Source organism: Equus caballus, chromosome 18 (genome assembly GCF_041296265.1).
Source record: "Equus caballus isolate H_3958 breed thoroughbred chromosome 18, TB-T2T, whole genome shotgun sequence".
Lineage (NCBI taxonomy): Eukaryota > Metazoa > Chordata > Mammalia > Perissodactyla > Equidae > Equus > Equus caballus.
Window position 1 is genome coordinate 50,229,729 of NC_091701.1, and position 20,648 is coordinate 50,250,376.

The window sequence follows — 20,648 nt, forward strand, 5'->3', positions numbered from 1 at the left end:
TGAAAATTGCTGATTAAATCACTCAGGAGGATACTATTAATGAGAAGGGAGTAGCACTAAGAACAGAACCTTGAGGGATATAAACCTTGAAGGGGCAGGCAAAGAAGAAGAGTCTTAGAAGGAGGCCAACACCAAATGGAAGCCAGAGGGAAGTAGTCACTTTACGAAGGAAGTTCTTCATGTCAGATGTCACAGAGAGATTAAGTACAGCAAAGGACAGGTAAAACAATAACAGTATAGTTCACACTGAATTACAGTATGATTTCGAGAGCTTATATTTAATGGCTCAGAGAGGCTAATTCATGATTATTCTCTGTCATTATGAGCATAGATGTTTGGAAACTAAAAATTCATGATGTTCCAAGTTTAAAGATAGTGCCTTAGAGCTGTCTAGTTAGGTGTTGCTTTATATCACAAAAATACGAACTCCACATTAGTATAACAATTTGAGATCATGTAGAACTTTATGTGAATATATTTAAATTTGTTTATACTTCTTTAAAATTAATTGTATTTTGTCTTTTTTTTTTTTTTTTTTTAAGAGTTCTTGTCTCTTGGCAGTATCAATTGGCTGGGAAGGAGGTGTTTATGTGCAGACCTGTGGCCACACATTACATATAGATTGTCATAAATCTTACATGGAATCATTACGGGTAAGTTGACTGAAACATTTTCATGAAAGTGTACGTATCTTTCCAGGTAGTAAATGTTTTTACAGTGTATACATGCCAGTTCATCTTGGGTGACTTTGATTGTCATTTGAGCTATCGAGCCTCATAATTCCTTGGCCTCTTCAACTTCAAGGATTTAATTTCTTTTTAAATTTATTTTATTTCAGTAACATTGAATTATAACATTATATAACTTTCAGATGTACATTGTAATATATTTCAAATTCTGTGTAGATTACATCATGTTCACCACCCAAAGACTAATTAAAATCCATCACCACACCAGTGTGCTTAATCACCCTTTCACCCTCCCCCCTCCCCTCTGGTAACCACCAATCCAGTCTCTGTTGCTATGTGTTTGTTTGTCGTTGTTTTTATCTTCTACTTATGAGTGAGATCATATGGTATTTGACTTTCTCCCTCTGACTTACTTCACTTAGCATAATACCCTCAACGTCCATCTGTGTTTTCATAAATGGCGGGACTTCATCATTTCTTATGACTGAGTAGTAGTCCATTATGTATATACCACATCTTCTTTATCCATTCGTCCCTTGGTGGGCACCTAGGTTGCTTCCAAGTCTTGGCTATTGTGTATAATGCTGCAGTGAACATAGGGGTGCATGTATCTTTATGCATTAGTGTTTTCTAGTTCTTTGAATAAATATCCAGCAGTGGAATAGCTGGATCATATGGTAGATCTATTCTTAATTTTCTGAGGAAACTCCATACTGTTTTTCATAGTGGCTGCACCAGTTTACACTCCCACCAGCAGTTTACAAGGGTTGCCTTCTCTCCACGTCCTCTTCAACACTTATTTCCTGTCTTGTTAATTATAGCTATTCTGACCAGAGTGAGGTGATATCTCATTGTAGTTTTGATTTGCATTTCCCTGATAGTTAATGATGTTGAACATGTTTTCATGGGCCTGTTGGCCATCTGTATATCTTCTTTGGAGAAATCTCTGTTCAGATTGTTTGCCCATTTGTTAATTGGGTTGATGGTTTTTTTGTTGTTGAGATGTATGTGCTCTTTATGTATTTTGGATATTAACCCCTTATCTGATATATGGTTTGCAAATATCTTCTTCCAATTGTTAGGCTGTCTTTTTCATTTTGTTGATGGTTTCCTTTGCTGTGCAGAAGCTCTTTAGTTTGACGTAGTGCCATTTGTTTCTTTTTTCTTTTGTTTCCCTTGCCCAGTCACACATGGTACTTGAAAATATGCTTCTAAGACTGATGTCAAAGAATGTACTGCCTATGTTTTCTTCTAGAAGTTTCATGGTTTCAGGTCTTACATTCAAGTCTTTAATCCATTTTGAGTTGATTTTTGTGGATGGTGTAAGGTAATGGTCTACTTTCATTCTTTTACATGTGGCTGTCCACTTTTCCCAACACCATTTATTAAGAGACTCTCCTTTCTCCATTGTATGCTCTTGGCTCTCTTGCCGAAAATTAGCTGTCCATATATGTGTGGGTTTATTTCTGGGCTCTCAATTCTGTCCCATTGATCTGTGTGTCTGTTTTTGTGCCAGTACTGTACTGTTTTGGTTACTATAGATTTGTAGTATATTTTGAAATCAGGGAGTGTGACACCTCCAGCTTTGTTCTTTTTCCTCAGGATTCCTTTGGCTATTTGGAATCTTTTCTTGTTCCATATAAATTTTAGGATTCTTTGTTGTATTTCTGTGAAAAATGTTGTTGGGACTTCGATCGGGATTGCATTGAATCTATAGATTTCTTTAGGAAGTATGGACATTTTAACTATGTTAATTCTTCCAATCCAAGAGCACAGAATATCTTTCCATTTCTTTCTGTCTTCTTCAATTTCTTTAAACAATGTTTTATAGTTTTTGGTGTACAGATCTTTCACCTCTTTGGTTAAGTTTATCCCCAGGCATTTTATTCTTTTTATTGCAGTTGTAAATGGGATTGTATTCTTAATTTCTCTTTCTGCTACTTTGTTGTTAGTATGTAGAAACACAGCTGATTTTTATATGTTGATTTTGTATCCTGTGACTTGACTGTATTCATTTATTATTTCTAAAAGTTTTTTAGCGTCTTCTTTAGGGTTTTCTATATATAAAATCATGTTGTCTGCACATAGTGACAGTTTCACTTCTTCTTTTCCAATTTAGATCCCTCTTATTTCTTTTTCTTGCCTGATTGCACTGGCTAGGACTTCCAATATTATGTTAAATAAGAGTGGTGAAAGTGGGCATCCTTGTCTGGTTCCTGTTCTTAGAGGGATAGCTTTCAGTTTTTCTCCACTGAGAATGATGTTAGCTGTGGGTTTGTCATATATTGCCTTTATTATGTTGAGGTATTTTCCTTCTATACCCATTTTATTTAGAGTTTTTATCATAAATGGTTGCTGTATCTTGTCAGATGCTTTCTCTGTATCTATTGAGATGATCATGTGATTTTTATTCTTCATTTTGTTAATGTGGTGTATCATGTTGATTGATTTGTGGATGTTGAACCATCCCTGCATCCCTGGAATAAAACCCACTTGATCATCATGTGTGATCTTTTTAATGTGTTGTTGTATTCTATTTGCTAGTATTTTGTTGAGGATTTTTGCATCCTCGTTCATCAGTAATACTGACCTGTTATTTTCTTTTTTTGTGTTGCCCTTGTCTGGTTTGGGTATCAGGATAATGTTGGCTTTGTAGAAGGAGTTAGGAAGCTTCCCTTCCTCTTCAGTTTTTTGGAAGAATTTGAGAAGGATAGGTATTAACTCTTCTTTGAATGTTGGGTAGAATTCACCAGGGAAGCCATCTGGTCCTGGACTTTTATTTTTTGGGAGGTTTTTGATTACTGTTTCGATCTCTTTACTGGTGATTGGTCTATTCAAATTCTCTACATCTTCTTGATCCAGTTTTGGAAGGTTGTCTGGTTCTAAGTATTTATCCATTTTTTCTAGATTATCAAATTTGTTGGCATATAGCTTTTCATAGTATTCTCTTTAATCTTTTGTATTTCTGAGGTGTCCATTCTTATTTCCCCTCTTTCATTCTGATTTTATTTGTTTGAGCCTTCTCTCTTTTTTTCTTGGTGAGTCTAGCCAAAGGTTTGCCAATTTTCTTTATGTTTTCAAAGAACCAGTGTTTGGTTTCATTAATTTTTCTTTTTTTTTTTTTAGTGTCTATTTTGTTTATTTCTGCTCTGATTTTTATTATTTCTTTCCTTCTGCTGATTTGGGGCTTTGTTTGTTCTTTTTTTGTTCCAGTTCCTTTAGGTGCATTAAAGTCCCCTATTATTATTGTGTTACTATTTCTCCTTTTACGTCTGTTAATAATTGCTTTATATATTTAGGTGCTCCTATTTTGGGTGCATAGATACTTATAAGTGTTATATCCTCTTGTTGGATCGTTCCCTTTATCATTCTGTAGTGCCCTTCTTTGTCTCGTTACAGTTTTTGTTTTAAAGTCTATTTTGTCTGATACAAGTATTGCAACCCCTGCTTCCTGTTCTTTGCCATTTGCATGGAGTATCTTTTTCCATCCTTTCACTTTCAGTTTGTGAGTGTCTTTAGGTCTGAAGTGTGTCTCTTGTATGCAGCATATATATGGGTCTTATTTTTTTTATCCAATTGGCCACCCTATGCCTTTTGATTGGAGCGTTTAGTCCATTGACATTTAAAGTAGCCATTGACAAAAATGTATTTATTGCCATTTTGTTACTTTTTTTGCATGTTTTAGTAGTTCTTCTCTGAATCTTTATTCTTCTCTTGCTCTCTTTATTTGTGGTTTGATGGCTTTCTTTAGTAATATGTTTGATTTCTTTCCTCTTACTCATTAGTTTACTTATCATAGGTTTCTGGTTTGTGGTTATCACGAGGTTCCTATATAATATTCTATATATCTAGCAACCTATATTGAGTTGATAGTCTCTTTAGCTTGACCTCTTTCTAAAAGCTCTACTCTTTTACTACCCTCTTCCCACATTTTATTTTTCAAAGATTGGCACCTGAGCTAGCATCTGTTGCCAATTTTCTTTTTTTTTTCTTTTTCCCCGAAGCTCCCCAGTACATAGTTGTATATTCTACTTGTAGGTCCTTCTGGTTGTGCTATGTGGGATGCTGCCTCAGTGTGGCCTGATGAATGGTGCCATGTCTGTGCCCAGGATCCGAACCAGCAAAACCCTGGGGCCGGCTCCACATTGTATCTTTTTGAAATCATATCTGATCTCTTGTTTTGTGTGTGTCTATCCATTACCCTCTTATCATTGAAACAGGTAGTTTTAGTACTTTTGTCTTTTAACCTTCATATTATCTTCATAGGTGGTTGATCTGCTACCTTTACTGTATTTTTGCCTTTACCAGGGATTTTATTGCTTGCTTTTTTTAGGTAATTTTCTTATTCCTATTTGTGGTCTTCTCTTTCCCACTTAAATAAGTCCCTTTAGCATTTCTTGTATAACTGGTTTCTTGGTGATAAACTTTAATTTTTGCTTCTCTGGGAAGCTCTTTATCTCTCCTTCCATTTTGAATGATAACCTTGCTGGATAAAGTATTCTTGGCTGTAGGTTTTTTCCTTTTGGCACTTTAAATATGTTGTGCCACTCTCTTCTAGCCTGTTGGGTTTTGGCTGAGAAGTCCACCGATAGCCTTATGTGCTTTCCTTTGTATGTCACTTGTTGCCTTTCTCTTGCCGCTCTTAGGATTCTCTCTTTATCTTTAATTTTGGATGTTTCAATTATAATGTGTCTCTGTGTGGGCATTTTGGTGTTCATCTTGTTTGGTGCTTTCTGTGCTTCCTCTACTTGGATGTCTGTTTCCTTCCTTAGGTTAGGAAAGTTTTCAGCTATTATTTCTTCAAATGGATTCTCTGCCCTTTGTCTCTCTCTTCTCCTTCTGGGACACCTATAATACGAATGTTAGTGCACTTGATATTGTCCCAGATTTCCCTTAGACTGTTCTCATTCTGTCTAATTCTTTTTTCTTTTATCTGTTCAACTTGGGTGATTTCCTCTAGCCTTTCTTTCAGCTCACTGATCCATTCTTCTGTATCATCTACTCTGCTATTGAGTCCCTGTAGTGAATTTTTCATTTCCAATATTGTATTATTCATTTCTCATTGGTTCTTTTTTATATTTTCCAATTCTTTTTTCTCACTGTGTTCATCCAGTCTTCTCCCAATATCAGTGAGTATCCTTACGAGTTTTTGTTTGAACTCTTTGTCAGGTAAGTCACTTATTTCTATTTCACGTAGTTCTTTTTCTGGGGTTTTGTCCTCTTCCCTTGCTTGGAATGTATCCCTTTGCCTCCTCATTATGCCTCTTTCTCTTTGCTTATATCTGTCTATTAGGTGAGTTAGCCATGTCTCCTGATCTTGGAGAAGTGGCCTTATGTAAGAGATGCCTTTTGAGGCCCAGCGGTGTGCTTCCCTCTTGTCATCAGTTCAGATGATCCAGGAGTGACCCCTGTGTGGGCTACTTGTGTCCTTCTGCTGTGGCAGGGTCTCTCTTACTGCAGGTACCCAGGAAGTCTAGTCTTTCCCTCCCTGGCCAGCTGTTTGTATATCGGGTTTGGGGAACCCCAGCACCGTTGGCTACAAGGTCTAACAGCCCACTCCTGTGGCAGTTTTCCTGATAATTGAATAGGTACCCAGTGTTGCTCGTTGCTAGGCTCAGGGGTTTACAATTGCTGTAGGCCTCAAGCCTGCAAGGCTGTCGTCAGCTCTCTTAGGATTGCAGCTGACTGAGGCTGGCCCTAGGCATGGGAGTACCCAGTTGTTGCAGGCTTTGGAAGGTGGTGCCCCGATCCTCTTTGTGGCTATTTATGAAGCACAGGTCTTCTACTACTGATAAGTCCCACCCTCACAGGTCCACACACACTGTCAACACAGCCCTGGTCTGTTCACGCTTCCCAACCCCCTGGAGTATACCCAGTCGCCCCACTGCAGAGGCCCCCACCTCTCCACCCATGCCCCACACAGTTCACCTAGTCCTCACACAGGCCCTGCCCCACAGAGGCAGACACACTCGCCTGCCTGCAGAACATCAATCCACCCAGTCTTGGCAGGCCAACAAGTAGCCTGAGGGCTTGCTGTTTCGTGGGGCCGGTCCCTAGGGCGCTGGCTACCCTGGCTAAACTGGATTAAATCTTCACTCTAGTGGGTGTGGAGACCCCTGGTCTCTCAGGCCAGGGGAAGAACTTCAATTGTGTCTGCCAGTACTAGGTCACAACAGTGGCCGCCACCAGTGTCTCAGTTTCTGAAGAGGTCTCACCTCTCACTGAGATGCACCCAGAACCTACCAGGTGAGTCTCTTTTCACCAGAGGAAAAGAACCTTCTTTCTGGTGATTTTAGGTTGCTCTCTGAGATGGGTGAATTTGTGCATGGGCCCTTTAGGAGCTGGGTATTTTCAACTTTCGTCTGATAGCTTTTCTGGGGTTATCCCTGTTGCAGTTAATAGCCAGTGAAGCCAAATATTAGGACACTCATCTCAGTTGTGCTGAGTCTGAAGGATGCTTATAGTGGTAATGTCCCCCTGCTAAGGTCCCCAGTTCTCCAGGGAGGGCTGCATACCTTAGGGTGGCTCCTGCCTGGCCAGCTGTGAAGGTCTGCAGCTCGCAAAGGTGGCTTCTTTCTTTCCAGAAGGAATTTCTCCCTCTTCCACCTCAGTCAGGACTGTTCCTTATTGTGGGGCTTCTTTTTATCCAGTTTTCAGTTTTCAGTCTGCTTATACTGCCATCTGGACGAGATCTCCAGGGATTTAATTTCTTTACTTCGCATCAGCAACTGACTTCTGTGGCTGTAATTTTAGACATTGCTCCTCTAGCTCTGAAATAGTAGCTTTAATATCCTCTCATATCATCTCTTTTATATGATTATTCTTCATATTCTCTTATTTTCATTCTCATTAGTGTGTTTTGCTTCTGATGTTAAGATCGCTAATCCTTTAACCCCTTAGCATTTTTCCTAGTGCATTAGCACTTCCTAGCCGCACCTTCTTGTACTATGCCCATTCTACTTTTAATACCAGTCTTTCTTTTTGGTGAGGAAGATTCACCCTTGGCCTAACATCCATTGCTGATCTTTCTCTTTTTTTGCTTGAGGAAGATTAGCCCTGAGCTAATATCTGTGTTAGTCTTCCTCTGTTTTGTATGTGGGTCGCTGTCTCAGCATGACTGACGAGTGGTGTAGGTTCTCACCTGGGATCCGAACCCGTGAACCTGGGCTGCGAAAGCAGAGCACACCAAACTCAACTGCTGTGCCACAGGGCCGGCCCCAATACCAGTCATTTAATTTTAGACCCAGGCAGCTGACCTTGCTAGAAAAATCATACAACTAAGTGAACTGGTGGTTCCACAAATTTTTGGTTTCCTATAATAGTGGCTTAGACTAGGGTTGTGGACTGTAGATATTACTTATCAATTCATACAACTGTCTTTGATCATTTTCTACTTTTTGAGGGAGTATTCCTCTTGTTTAGAAATAATTTTTGCAGCTCTACTCTAGTATTCTTTTTCTCCCATCACCTCAGGGGCCTTGATCTGTCAGTAAATAACCTCTTTTTCTTCTGTATCTTCAGTTTTTCTGCCTGTTCTGTCCCTTCTTTTCAGTTCTTAAAGATGCTCAAGTATCTGCCGTTCAAAATTCCTTCCCTTGACCTTCCATTCCCCTGTAGCTGCAGTCTTTCCCTTTCTCTCGGCTCAACATGATAGCATCGTCTACTCTCTATTCCCAAATTCCTAACTCAGAAGTGGTGGATCTCTCTCTCTTCCTTTTCCTTACTCTCACATCCAGTCACTTCCTAAATTCTGTTGAGTCCATCTCCTAAATCTCACTTGAATATGTTCTGCCTTTATTATTCCCACTTCTCCTTCTTTCTGTATGCCTTCATCTCTCATCTTGACTACTGTAGTTTCTTTCTTATCAATTTCCTTACTCCAAGTCTAGTTTATTTACTGTATTGATCCTTCTAAAATGTAAATCTGATCACATATATTATTGGCTTAAAAATCCTTTACTGACTTTTTCCTGGTGGGGTAAAGTTTATTCTTTTCAGAATGGTATTCAAGGCATTCCATGATCTGGGCTCACCTGTTGCTTTAGCTTTATCTTCCATCAATTCAGCATTAATAGGCTAATTAATAGTTCCTTAAGCACATTATACAATTTTTATACTTCTGTATTCAGTCATTCTTTCAACAAATATGTTTTCAGTGCTACAGTGTTCCAGATACTGTGATAGACGTTGAGGACACAACAGTGAATAAGGCGCAGTTCCTTTCCTCAAGGAGCTTATTGTGCATTGCGTGAGATAGAGAAATAAATAAACAGTTGCAGTAAATGTGCTAAGTGTTATGAGGTATATGCAGGGTCTTATTGGAGCATCTGCCAAATGCCAGAACATTTGATGAAGTAAGGTGCTTGAATGATCAGAGATAAGACTGGAGAAGTAATTAGGGGTCATATCATAAAGGGCCTGATGGGGAATTTGGGCTTGAGACAGATTAGTCCATTAAAACCATTAAAGAGTCTTAAGCAAAGATGTGTGACATGTTCAGAAAGGTCATTGTGGCAGTTGTGTAGATTGTAAGGGATTGTTGTGGGATTGCAAGAAAGTAAGAAAGAATGGGATGATATTATTTAGGAGGTAAGAGATGATAGTGGCTTGGGCTTAGTGATGGCAGTGGAGATGGAGAAGAAGTTAGAGATCTGAAATAGATTCAGAAGAAGGGTCTTCTGGACTTGTGAGAGATTGCGTGTGGAGCATGGTGGGGAGGAAGGAATCAAGGTGGGGGATGATGGTGATCTCTGAAAGATTTTGATTGGGAGTAAGAGTATTACATTAGGTAGCAACAGTTTAGTTGGGAGACTAGTTAGGAGATATTAGCAAAGAGGTAGAAGGAAGAAAGTGGATGGAAGGACTGATGGGACTTCTTAATTAGATATTTGGGATGGGAGAAGGCAGGAAGCTGAAGGAGCTGCCATGACTGTCTTTTTTTCTGAGCCAGGAGGTGTAACTTTATGTTCCTAGAGTAAAGGAGGCAGGGCTGGGGTAGGTGAAGGGACTTGACAGCTGGGGAGGTGGTTTGGAATTGGGTGAGAGAGTGCTTCATAAGATGTTGGAGAAAGATTGCCAGGCAGTATCGAGGGCTCAGTTGAGGTTGGAAACAGTCTGTAGCAAGAAGTTATTTTAGTTTTCTCGAACAGCACTCAGTTTGAGTGCAGAATTGGAGAAGTCATGCGTTAGATTAATTTAGTATGAAGGTTTTGTTAGGTGTGTATGATGGAAGGACATATGGAGGGGAATGAGAAGTATTGGCTTGAGAGTTTTTGAACTGGTAAATCATGATGTGTAGTCAGGATAGGAAAGGCGTGATAAACTGGGAGAAAAAGAAGGGAGTAAAGGAGATGGGAGTTTGTAGTCACCATGTAAGATGTTTGACAGTTTTCAGATATGTACAATTTTGGGTCATTACACAAGGATGTAGTCATGGTTACAGATGCTGGAGTAGAGTGGAGGTCAAAGCCATGGGAGCTGATGAGGTCAAGGAGCTGCGGGACTAAGATATAACATTGGTTGTCCACATGCATACTGAAGTTGCGTAGGAGGATGGCAGGACTTGGAGCAATGAGGAAAGCTGATCTAGGTACCAAAATCTTCAGTGACTCTAACTAAATCTTTCCCTTATCCATTAAACCTAAACAAACCCAATGCATAAACTCCAATCAGTTGTGTTCAGCAGTTAGACACCTTAAAAAGACACAGCACATTTTTTAGGCTTAATTTACTCTCAAAAAGCTATCTTTCGGACATTAAAGAACATGGACCCTGGGAGAATCTTCCCAGTAGTCACTCACAGATTATGAAAAGAGGAGCATGGGGTAAGAGGAAGGTGACCCATTGTAACATGGCCTGCTTTTTGAGTTGTGCTTTGTCTTAAATCCACATTTCAAATTGGTTACATCATTTGAATGTTTCACTTAAGCAATTCGTTGGTGATGGCAAGTGTTGCATGATTGCCATGACATAAGAAGTGATTTGATAAGCTTCAACAGTTAAATTAGAGATTTTCTTTATGCTTTTATGACGTTTATTAGAGATGTCTTTTTTTATATGGCTCATTTATTTACTGTAAAATGTACTGGTGTAAATTTTTTCTTCTGTAAAGATGTGCATCATACATCTGTATGTTTATTTCATCTTTTAGAATGACCAGGTTCTTCAGGGCTTCTCAGTGGACAAAGGAGAATTCACGTGTCCTCTCTGTAGGCAGTTTGCTAACAGTGTTCTTCCTTGTTATCCTGGAAGCAATGTGGAAAATAACCTTTGGCAACGTCCTAGTAACAAAAACATACAAGATCTCATAAAGGAAGTGGAGGAGCTGCAGGGACGACCGGGAGCTTTCCCAGTAAGCATCAGTGTAAGGCAGCAATATCCTGGCTAACTCAGCTCTGCTTTTCAGCTTTCATTTTTGTTCTGTTTCTAAATTACTCTGGACCTTTATACGTTTAGTAGAAATTGCTTTTGGAGGTTTTTCTCTTCTGTTTGTGGTTATTAAAAACAAAAATGAGAGTAATAGAACAAATTATGCCAAAGGCTATACTTTTCCTTAGTCTAAATTGTCATAGTTTTAATATATATCTTCCAGATCATGAAATCTTGTAAAGTTAGATATGATTAGACTCTTTTAAGATGTTAAATATTTAAAAACAAAGCCAAACAAACAAATTATATATATGTCTCTTGCAACATAAAGTCCAATCTAATCATTAAAAAATATGCCCATCAGGTATATTAGAATTAAGAAGATATATTTACACATACACACACAAATGTGTGTGTAAATATTTAATTACACATACATAAAATGTGTATTAGAGAAAGAAAATATTGTATACTTGATTGAACCATTCATCAATAAGTCAGTCTGTTTTACTGTGGGATTTTGGTGTCCGTGAACCCATCTTTTATCCCATCCAGTAGAATTTATTTGATTTAAATTCTTAAATATTTCACCTTCATTGTAGATTTAATGATATGGTCCCAAAGGGAAGTGACAGCTGTGCCTAGTTTATGCAGTAAATTTATGATGAATATGAATATTTGACTTTTGAAACAGAAATTCATAGTTTAAACCTGCTCAGAAAGATTTTCTAGTTGAAGACTAATTTTAGAATCTATGTGTTTTTTTCTTTGTAAATTCAAATTTTTATGTGTTTAAAATTTGCTGAAAGTAAGGGACATCAATATTAGTCTTTGAAAAAAATGAACTTAAATGAAGGTCAGGTTTTTAGTCAACATGGAAAGTATTCTAAAATATTATTTTAATGATATCCAGTCATTTGTTTAGAATATAGTTTGTGTGGTTAATTCATGGTTGGATTATAGTATTACCAATCACAATATAGAATTAGAATAAAAGATCCCTAAAATAAGAGAAAATATTTTTTGATCTGTTTTATCTTTGTGCACTAAGTATATTTATAGTGGATAGCTAATGTACATCTGTTTTGACTTTGTAACTTTAATTTCCCAGTGTGTTCATGTGATAAACATTGTAGTGTTAGACTATTATTAGAGGAAATGAATATAAATAAACTTTATAGGTATGTTTGCATTTTTTACAGTCAGAAACCAACTTAAGTAAAGAAATGGAATCTGTAATGAAAGATATAAAAAATACCACTCAGAAGAAATATAGAGACTATAGCAAGACTCCGGGCTCACCAGACAATGATTTTCTCTTTATGTATTCTGTTGCTAGGTAGGTATATATGATATATACTTTTATATTTACTTATCATTAATGGTTCTATTTTATTTATTGTCATTTGTATTTATTTGAACTAAGGCTGCATATTTTTAATGTTGATTGAAATTATAGCTAGTCTTAGAACCTCCTAGAAGGCTATAAATGTGTAGTTTTTCTTTGTTTTCTGTAGAGTTTTCTTTTTAATGAAATATTTGGATAACTGTCACTAAGCATTATAGGATATGTGGGGAAAGTATATTATTAACATTTTGGGACAGATAGGTACCTCAAAGCATGTATTATATATGAAGGTTCTTAAGAAATCACTGTTCAAGTTCTGTCAAAAAGTGATAATACCGAGAACTAAAACATTGTAATACGTTAAACACTTTTAATTTATAGAAAAAAACAGTAAGAAGAATTTGTTTTGTGAAAGATCTAGTAATATCCTATAAGAATACAGAAGGTTTAGAAAATCAGATAAGAGAGAGGAAGCAAGAGATCAGGCATGCTCTAAGTCTCTGTTACTAGCTAGCAGGGGGCTCAAGAAAACAGTTACAGGTAAATATCTCTCATCTTACACATTAGCTGGGGTTAGTCTAATTGACTGAGTAGGTGTCCAATACCTAAGGAATAGTTCCAAATAGGAACTTCAGAAAACTTAATTGAATGAAAATGGAGAACGATAAAACAAGTAACTAGAGGAGAAGCAGGCACAGTTAGAAACTTGTCAGCACATTCTGGCCAGCCCTGGTGGTCTAGTGGTTAAGACTCAGCACTCTCACTGCTGCTGCCCTGGTTGTTTCCTGGTCAGGGAACCATACCACCTGTCTGTCGGTTGTCGTACTATAGTAGCTGCCTGTTGCTGTGATGCTGAAAGCTAGGCTGCCAGTATTTCAAATACCAACAAATGTCACCCATGGTGGACGGGTTTCAGCAGAGCTTCCAAACTAAGGCAAACTAGGAAGAAGGACCTGGTCACCCACTTCTGAAAAAATTGGCTATGAAAACCCTGTGAATAGCAGCAGAGCATTGTCTGCCATAGTGCCAGAAGGTGCGAAGATGGAAAAAAAAGACCAGGCAGGGTTCTGCTCTGCTGTGCATAGGGTCGCTAGGAGTTCGAATTGACTCCATAGCACCAACAACAAAAACACATTCTACCAGAACTAGTACTGTAGACCCCTGGATATTTCTAGAAGCATACTTAGTATTTTATCCAAATAGTATTGTAATAGATAAGATTTTGAGAGATAATGTGACTTGAAGTCATGCACATTAGTGGCAGAGTAGAGCTAGAACTCAGACCTCTTGAGTCAAGTTCTAGTGTTCTTTCAATTACTAGTCTCCTTTTCCTTTCCTATGTTCAACTTTCATAGGTATATGTATATGTACATGCATGCAGTTCATTATGGCCATTCTCTGCCCTGTTCCTGGAGCAGAGCAGAGCAAAAGAGTAAATGAATTATATGTAGTGTTTAGAACAGAAAAAGAGCCAGATAGAAAGTTGCAGCGAGCATGTTAGAGCTTAAGATAAGGAAACATTAGTCTTTGGTCTGAGACTGCAGTTGCTGGACCTGGATTGATGTAAAAGGATCTAATGGATTGGGAAGTAACTTTCTAGTCTGTACCTTCCTAGACTATTTCTGTTATTTATCCAGAATGCTTTGGGGGAAAGATATAACAGTTAATTTAACATTTTGTTTCTGGAGAGTTGCCAGTTGTTCCATATTTGCAGTAGAATATGCTTTATGTGAAAACTAAATTGAACATAATTTAATTTTGCCAAAGTTTCAAGTTTTACAAAACTTCTGTACAATATCGTGATAGTAATGTTGTAGAAGATTGTAGAAGGGATGAATTTAGACCAATTCAGTTATACACATGCACACACATGCGTATATTTATGTTGCTTATATATTTATGTCTTTGATTTTATTAGGGTTGACTTTATAAGAGAATCCTGGTTGAATGGGGATGATTTATACATAGAATTTTGCTGTACTCTGATAAATCAAATAATTTGACTTAAATTTAGTTTAGTGGAAGTTTTAGATTTCTGTTTACTGGTTTAAATATATAAATAACTTATAGAATAAATAAGTGAGATGGGATACTCCCATGAAAATGGAAAACTTTTTGGATAAACGTATTTTGGTTTTTCTTTTTGTAAAGAAGAGACAGATGTCAAATGTTATTTACTAAGAACATACACAGAGAAACAGAAAATATGCTCTGCCCTCCTCCCATCCTTCTCTAATCCCTAATGATAAACTCTGAAGCAGGAAGATAATGATGATGAAAGTGAAAGTATATAACCCTTAAAAACCACATTATCCTTTGGTTAAAAGTACCTGGGCCATTGCAAAATTCTCAGAGTGAGATTGCATGCTTTCTGTAAGTTTTACTTAGTCATTAAAAAGAAAACAAACTGACTCAAAAATTAACAAAAACATGAAGGAAAAAAGTATGTTGTTTCCTATTTAAATAGGATGTAGTTTTCTCAAGGTAGGAAGCTAGGACCTTATAATTATCTTATGCCCAGTATATAACCTTATTTCATAAATACTTATTATTACAGAGTATGATTTTTATGCCTAAAAGGTAGTCATTAAAATATAGGGCAATATTTAAAGTGCTTAAATATTTAAGTAAAATATATAGAAATAAACTTAATTTGAGTTATTTAACTTTTGAATTCAATGTTGTGATTCTTAAATGTATAATTCATTAGAATGTGCAAATTTATTTGTATTTGACATTAGTAATTTGAATGGAATACAATCCTAATTTCCCAGAGCTGAATTTCTCCCAGCTGAAGGAAGTAATTATGTTTGCTCTTTGGGGGAGCTTAAAGGTTTTGCTTAGAAACAAAATATTTCTAGTGGGTAACTAGCCTATAAAGCTGTTTCCTTTAATAATTGTTTTAGAGCTTTTTTTTTTTTGTAGGACAATGTGTATCACTTTGTTTTTCATTTTATTTGCGTGGTGAAGCCTTGGAGGATTTTCTGAGGGCAGCAGAGGAGAAATTGTTGGAATGATATCTTTTTGTTGCATTAAAATTAAGCAAAATCACTATATTCAAGTTTTAATGTATTTCCCAAAAAAATTCTGTTGCAAATATCAGTCATTCAGATGGATTATGGAAAGTTAATTTAGGGGAAGAAGTCTTTCTTCACTTAATACCAATTCATCATTTCATTATTGAAACAAGGAGTGACACTAATTTTAGTAACTTTTTCCAAGGATTTTGGACCCAGATTACATACAACCTAGAGGTATTGGTGAGTAGTGCTTGGTATATAGTGAGAAACGTGGAAATGGAAAGAAGGTGAAGCATGAGAAACTGAGATGCAGGTGGAGGGACATCTCTAAATCACAAGTGGGTATACTACTCAGTGGAGTCGATGAACCTTCCTCTATACGTTAGTTGCTTTATAAGTTTAAACTTTATAAGCTAATTATGTTTGAAGCAAAAGGAATGTTTGCTAAAATACCAAATTATGAATTTTTTTAAACTAAAAAATTATTTTATAAAGCAAATAATCTCCCTCCACCTCCCGTTTTTTGGGTTCACTGCTGGGTTTAAGGGAATGGAAGGAAGGATCAGCAAAAGAAAGGGAATAAACTGCAGGAACTGAAGAGAATCTCATCATTGTTACATATCAAAACAAAAAGATTGTCAGTTCCTAAAAATTTTTGAGCGCTTTGCTAGGTGCCATGAAGGATTTAGAAGCTGTATCTGAAATGGGCCCTGCTCTCCAAGAATTTACAATTTAGTTGTAGAGACAAAACTAATATATACATCAATCTGTATAAAACAGAATATAGTTTGTTTAAAAAAATCACATTGAGAAAGTTCTGAAGAACTTTAAAAGGGAAGATGAGAAAATTGAAATTTAAAGTATGTGGAAGTTCTTCTTTCCTGCCCAAGAAAAGGGAGTTCATTCTCCCTGACTCCTGCAGGAATCAGAGCTTGAGCTCAGTCTTGTCTAATATAGGCTGTGGTATGGATGAAGATGTTTTTACCTCTGAGAAGTTGAGTAGCTCGCTCAACAAGTAAAGGTGGTAGGCTCAGGCACTGAACCCACACTCTACCGGTGTGTGTTTATTTCCTTGTGTGTGTGCGTGTGTGTATACATATTTGCTTTTCAAATTATAGCTCTAAAAATAGTAGTGCCAAAATGGGTATAGATGGGAAAGTAGACTTTGGTCATGTAAAAAGAAGCTGTAGCATAGTTGAAAGAGCTGTTATATGGGTATAATCTAGGTGGCCACCATGATAGGGTTTAAGAAATCTTTTCTCATTCTTTCAAATGTAGAAATTTTCTCTTTTTTTTCCTTCTACTTTGAATGTATTTGTCTTAGAAAATATAGAAGGCAGAGTGTGCTTTTCTCCGAGAACAAAAAGGCTCAGAAAACTGCTCCCAGCACATCTTTGTATTTACATCATCCATTCAGAAAGGCAGAAGACTACTATGATTTTCAACAGTGAGGGAAGATCAGACATGGGGAACACGATGCATTTGTGTGTTCTTTTCTCTAGCAAGACTCAAATTAAAGGGCCGATTTTGATGCAAATGAAACAAGGAAAAGCTGATAGTTAGGGCCTCTGACATATTGATCTTTGAAGTCCTAGATATTATTACTTGATACTAACCCTTTGGATGGGTAGTTTTTGTTTTTTTAACTCAGAAGGAATGTTGTGCAGGAGATGTTCTAACCAAGATCTGAAATAATTTATTACATTTAGTAGTTTTCTTTCAAGTATTTTTAAAAATCACATTCCTGGTAACAGGTTTGTCATCCTTTAAAGAATCTTATTTGATGATTGAATAAAAAGAATTGTTCTTATATTTTGATGAATATTTTTGAAAATTATGCTGAAATAGAAGTCGACATTCTGGTTCTGACATTCATTTGTAAGAATTGATTGTGTGTCTGGTTAGCTCATTTAAAAATACTATCTAGGAAATCTTAGTTTTTATAAGAGAATATAGCCATTAATTTTTTTCTACAGATTAGGCAACAGAAGATTTGTGAAAACAAAATGTATTGATCTCATTTATATTCCCTTGATGAAGGAACACATGCTGGTCTCCGCTCGCTTTCTGTCCACTAATATGAAATCCTTGTCCCTGCTTCCTTGCTGGTAGGTTTTTAGAAGTTCAGTGAGCAATGCAAATCGCCGGAATGGTGGAAAATTCCCTTGTCACACAGATGCCCTTATCAGCAACAACCAGATGGAGCTCTGAGCAGGAACATTATCAGTGTTAAATTGCTTTTTTTCTCCCCCCTGAGTAGAGAGGATTAAAGCATTCCTTTAGAAATGGGTGGCAAATGTACAGACTTAGGAATATTAATATTTTTAACAGTTTGCATTTATAAGTGAATATATGAAAATAACTTTCAAAGCATTCTGTCTTCAAAGTACAACCCAAACCAGTTCAAAATGCTTTGTTTTAAATAAAATAGGACATTTTTCTTTCTGGAATTCACCCGCAAAGAGTAAGCTTGAAACTTGGCCTTTTTATTTAAGACAGGGATATCTCACCATTAGTGTCAAATGCATAATTTGGATATAAATTACTTTATTCAGTTTTAGTTGTGGCAAATAAAGGTGTGTGTAAGTTTATTACTACTGTTGAAGTAAAAAATACACACAATTTAAATTATCACTCAGAATTTTCATTTTTTATTTTGGCAAAATTGGCTATTTTACTGTTACTGTTTTTGAGTAAATCTTTAGATTCTGCATCAATTTGATTTTTGAAATGTCAATTTACTAATTATCATTATTCTGTAAGCTAATAATTGCTACATATATTATAATTTCAGATCTGTATGAACAATACTGATGTTTCGCAATGTCAGTAGTTACACAATGTGTTTTAATAAACTTTAGAAGTGTGTAAAAGAGGTTGCTGTTAATTATATGTGTTGCTCATAACCACTTTGATGTTAGTGATTTTGTTTCTTAATATTGATTTCTAGATGCCATCTAAGCTCCAATGAGTGATAACCATTTCTCTGATAGAAAAATTGGTATGCCCTTGTGTTTTCTATGACAGTAACCACCTACTTAGTGGCTAATGGTTTCAGTGCAAATTCTTTTGTCAGATTCGTATGCAGGTTTATGAAATATGTTACAGTTTTTTTCCTTAAGGCCTAGTTTTTAGTATTTGCCAACAATTGGGACTTTGCAACACTTACACCGTGATACGTGCACTGTTTTGCAGGTATAAATATGAACATATAAGTAAAGATAGATAAACTCTTCCACTTTTTATTTCTAAATATCAGATAAAATATAATTATTACTGATATTGCGTAAACTATACTTTTGCAATAATAAAGTTGAAGCACTTTATTCTTTAGATTGATTCAGACATATCAATAAAACTTTAAAGAGTATTGCTTCAGTCTAATGACTGAAATATGTTTTAATGCTTTACTTACAGAACCAATTTGGAACTTGAATTAATTCATCGAGGAGGCAATTTGTGTTCAGGTGGTGCAAGCACAGCTGGCAAAAGGTCTTGTTTAAGTAAGTATTAAACAATGATGAATTTTTAAACATTTCTAATTATGTAATTTTTGAAAGCATTTACAGGTGAAGTGATCTTTTGGTGTATTTTCAAATTCTTTTCATGTTACATATAAATAGTTGTAATACTGATTATATGCTTTAAATGGTTAATCTTGTACTTAGAAGAATCGTATGAATATTTAGCTTTTTCTCTACTATGATTACTCAGTAAATAAATGTCATACATTCGTCAGTTTATCAGTTTGTCATAAATTGATCCGATTTACGTTGGTTTAAAATTAAAACAATTATTGTTCTCAGCTATAAAAAATTGTTCTCAAACTTAAATTCTTTTAAAGAATTTTTACATTGTCTATATTTAAGAAAAATCTCTTTGTAAAGACTATTTGTATTGCCTACAGATTTCTATATATAGCTGCTATTAATCAGTGAAAGTATTTGTACTATACTTTGATGTGCACATTAAAAAGTATTAAAATTGTAGATATTTGCTTTTATTTATGAATATACTTTATATTGTAAAATGAACATGATTCTTCAGTACTTTTTGTAAGGGTATATTTAGGTTGATTGATAAAGATACAGTTGAGAGAAGTGTAATTTGGAACTTAGAGAAGATTTTTCATGAGCGTGATTTTGATGCTATCACTATTTAATCATTGTTTAGATAATTAACATGAATACTAGGATTGATATTATTTAATATCATGTACAGCTAATTATTGGTCCCAAATCACTGGAGTCAAGATATTACCTAATGTGATTGGTATGGGAAATAAAAATTGTTTAAAACGCATAGTGTATTCTTTTGAAAAATGAAAGTATTTTCTTAAATGCTAAAAATATTAGTAATTATTAAAAATTGTCAATAAATTCTGGCTTTTCAAAAATATATGTATATTATTTTTAAAAGTATATATGTAATTTTGGATTGGTTTCAAAGCAAAGGAATGATCAAAAACACCTTGCAATTTCTAACATAAAAATACAAACTTATGTGAAATTTCAACTGAGTTACTTTTAAAATTCTTACTAGTTGTGTTAGATTTTGATATTTTAGGTTCTCACTTCCTAGAAGTTTAAGGTTTTGGAATTTATTTTTTACTGGGTATTTATTGTCCCCTTGATATATATGTATTTCAACCCTATTTATACCCAGTGATTTAGTATTATGTTCTAAAGGGGAAGTTGTTGATATATAGGAGTTTTAGCTTCTAGTCTATTTGAATTAGCAGATACTATAATTTCACTTATATAAATTATACTTTCTTGTTAATTTATTCTTAATTGATGTTTGGCATTGGCTGATAATATTCCAGAAACTGTTATATTAGAAAACATTTTCTAATAAAGGAATTTCTAATAAGTAGGGAATTTGTTTTATGTTAAAAAACTACTTCATTTTTTTCTCTCTGAGGTACTTAAATTTATCCAGAGGCTTGTAAATGATGAGTTTATCCAGATTCTAAAAATAGTAGTAAAATTCTACCAGTAGCCACTTCAATTATCCACCTCAATTTTAATTTAAATTATTAGATAGCTACTTTCATTTCTTTTATTTCCCCCTTAAGTGAGTAAGAGATTACAATATGCCAGTGTAGAAAAGGTCATGATGAAGTTCATCCTAAATATAAGTTAATACTGTTTTTAGTTTTCTTTTTTTCTTTGTCAATTGTGTTAGTTCTTTTTTTCCCAGCTTTATTGAGCTTTGATTGAT

The 20,648-nt window shown here is 35.6% G+C and overlaps 1 protein-coding gene across 9 annotated transcripts in view; it reads left to right on the top strand.

The window, feature by feature from the left end:
- Positions 1–20,648, top strand: part of UBR3 (ubiquitin protein ligase E3 component n-recognin 3) — a 222,596-nt gene that overhangs the window by 144,062 nt on the left and 57,886 nt on the right. For 5 of the 9 annotated variants that reach the window (XM_023623102.2, XM_023623105.2, XM_070241187.1 and 2 more), the window contains 4 exons: positions 543–653; positions 10,840–11,052; positions 12,260–12,396; positions 18,843–18,928. In XM_023623102.2, coding sequence (XP_023478870.1) covers positions 543–653; positions 10,840–11,052; positions 12,260–12,396; positions 18,843–18,928 — 547 coding nt within the window. Of the gene's footprint in view, positions 1–542; positions 654–10,839; positions 11,053–12,259; positions 12,397–17,401; positions 17,583–18,842; positions 18,929–20,648 lie in introns of those variants that run through there. The other 4 variants (XM_023623103.2, XM_023623106.2, XM_070241190.1 and 1 more) reach the window with 3 other exon arrangements.